Source organism: Dasypus novemcinctus, unplaced genomic scaffold (assembly GCF_030445035.2).
Source record: "Dasypus novemcinctus isolate mDasNov1 unplaced genomic scaffold, mDasNov1.1.hap2 scaffold_124, whole genome shotgun sequence".
Classification (NCBI taxonomy): Eukaryota; Metazoa; Chordata; class Mammalia; order Cingulata; family Dasypodidae; genus Dasypus; species Dasypus novemcinctus.
Window position 1 is genome coordinate 1,145,952 of NW_026688150.1, and position 2,914 is coordinate 1,148,865.

The 2,914-nt window shown below is 38.4% G+C and overlaps 1 protein-coding gene across 1 annotated transcript; it reads right to left on the bottom strand.

The window, feature by feature from the left end:
• Nucleotides 1-294: 294 nt before the first annotated feature.
• On the bottom strand, nt 295-1,251 carry LOC131277527 (olfactory receptor 10H3-like). Its single transcript, XM_058292559.1, has one exon. It carries the CDS (start codon nt 1,249-1,251, stop codon nt 295-297), a length of 957 nt encoding a protein of 318 aa, XP_058148542.1.
• Between the last annotated feature and the right edge of the window lie 1,663 nt (nt 1,252-2,914).

The following is a 2,914-nucleotide window of genomic DNA, read 5'->3' on the forward strand; positions in this document are numbered from 1 at the left end:
TGCGCATGAGTGGACCGACATGTCCATGTATGTCCTCACCCGTCTGCAGGTACATAGCATAATTTTAAACATAGATGATAGGATGGAATTTATCTCACCAGGCCATGAAAATTTGGACCTAAGCAAGAGGGAGCCCCACTTAGATCAAGGGCAGAAGAAGGAAACAAATAGTGTTGTTGAACATATACTGACTGTGAGTATTTTCACTCACATGAATTCTTACAACTGTTGTATGTAGATACTCACAGCAACCCCTAGCCCTTCTATCATATGTCCTCACCTCCAAACACCCATTTAGGAGATTTGGGAGCAGAATTTTCTGTGGAAAGTTTTACTGATGGCCATCTTCAACTCCTTGTTCCTGAGGCTGAAGATGATGGGGCTCAGGAAGGGGGTGAAGACCGTGTAGGTGGTGGCCATCAGGGTGCTACTGTCCATGGATTGGGGGCCCTTGGGTTTCAGGTAGATGATGGAGGCAAAGCCATAATGCACAACCACCACAGTGAGGTGGGAGACACATGTGGAGAAGGTCTTGTGCCGGCCCTCCACTGAGGGGATCTTAAAGACGACAGCCACAATGAAGACATATGAGAGGACAATGAGGAATAAACAGCCCATCAGAGCTGTCACACACACCAAGATGACACCCATGGTGACAGAGGATGTCTCATCCCCACAGGCCAGCTTCAAGAGGGAAAGCACATGGCAGATAAAATGGTGGATCTCATTGGACCCACAGAAGGTGAGGTGGAAAACTATTGATGTGACCATTGTTCCCATGACTGTGCCACCCACCCAAGCCCAGGCTGTAAGTCTGGCACAGCCACCGGGACTCATGAGCACATTGTAGTGCAGTGGGTGGCAGATGGCCACGTAGTGATCATAGCCCATGATCATGAGCAGGAAGGAGTGGGTGTACCCGAATGTGAAGGAGAAGAACATCTGGCTGGCACAGGCCATGAAAGTGATGGAGTGTTGTGTGGACAGCAGTCCAACCAGCATGCGTGGGGTGATGACAACAGTGAATAGAATCTCAGAGATGGACAGGGCACATAGGAAGAGGTACATGGGCGTGTGGAGTCTATGATCAGTCCAGATAGTAACCATGATGAGCAGGTTCCCCAGCAGTGTGAATAAGTACATCAGCAGGTACAACAGGAATAAAGCTGGTAGAGACTGTGGAGGGAAGTTTGAGAAGCCAACGAGGATAAATTCAGAGAAGGCACTATGGTTCTGACCATCCAGGTGCATCTGTTGTGATTATAAATACAATGCATTTACATTGGTTAAAGCATAAGCTCTAAACAGACATTAAATGGCAACTTAGGAGCTCTGTGTTCTTGAATGACTTGTCTAACACCTCTTAATCTGTTTCCTCATTTACAAAATGGAGTAAATAATGATAATTCTTACCACATTTATCTCAAAGATGAAATGAGATCAATATATTACTTGTTTAAGTCACCACTCAGCATAGTGATAAAGATAAAAAGATATATTAAGTGCCTAAGAGAGAATTATGCTACTGATTGAGTTTTTATTAAATGTGACTGAAATAAAGAAGAGAATCCATGTTTAGAGTTAAAAAGACAGGTTTATGATTATCAGGGTCAGATGCTCTCGAATAGTTTGTTGATATTAGAAGGCATATTTGGACCTTGGATCTTAATGTGTCTTTTCTGAGTACCTTTGTCTTTTATGGCTTACTTAACCCATTTACATTTATTGTAATACTGCTGTATTAGTACTCATTTTTGCCATCTTATATTCCACATGATGAATTTACTATTCTGAAGATACTTAACAGAAAGTCTGGAAAATTAAAGGATGGACAATAAAAGTTGGGCAAATAAACATGAAAGTTTAGCTAGTACTCTTAATAACAGTCATAATGGAATTTAAGGCGATGATTGTAATGTCTCCAATAACATATGCCACTAAAAGGAACCAGGGTTCTCTGGAAAAAGAGTTGATTCCTGTATGGGCATGAAAACAAGCCTAGAATACCTTGTGCCAGCAAGAAAGGAAATTTTCACTGATAAATCAAATTACAGTCAAAGAAAGACAAAACCAGAGTGAAAGGATCCCCATTGGCCAAAGCTGTGACAATTTGAATATCAAAAATATCAAAAAGAATAATAAAAATATAAATAAAATACATTTGTTTGGAAAAAAGTATAATCACTGTACAGAGTGGCTGGAGGAACAAGCCAAAGAACATTATATATTAGCAATTAGACAAATCCAGAAATTAAACCATTCCATGAGACTGTTGATATGGGTTCATCAACAAATGAGGGTCATGAAAAGAATGAAGAGAGGTTCAAGGGACACTACAATCACATACAATATAGTATACCAGGTTGGATTCTGACTAGATAAACCAGCTACAGAGGATCTAAAGACAATGAGGAAAGTTTTGTTATGGACTAGCTTTGAATTATATTAAAGAATGATTATTAATTTTTAAGCATGTTCTTTTTTCTTTGATTATGAAAGAAAATGTTCTCTTCAAATGCATAGGGAAATAAATAATTACAGATACATACTAAGGGGCAAAAAAATTATGCTATACTGGTAAAAACAACATTGTAGCAATCAGCATAAATATAATACCATAAATCTATCTATACTATCTCCCAGAATATTAAATAAGTAATTATCAGCATAACTTCAGTGAGATGGATAGTAAAAAGAAATAATAAACCAATAATATATATATACACAATTGTCAGAAATTTTAACAAATACTTCAGAAATATAGACAATGTAATTAATAATATTCAAAGACAAGCCGTTGACATAGATGGTCTCCTCAACAAACAGAGAATAAACATTTATTCAGCGTATACATGAGTTTTACAAAAAATTGACCTGCTTTAGGGCATTAATCCCAAATTATAGATTCATTTAG

What these genes read in the sequence shown, in the direction of transcription:
- LOC131277527 (XM_058292559.1), bottom strand. Translation starts at nt 1,251, where the DNA reads ATGCACCTGGATGGTCAGAACCATAGTGCCTTCTCTGAATTTATCCTC.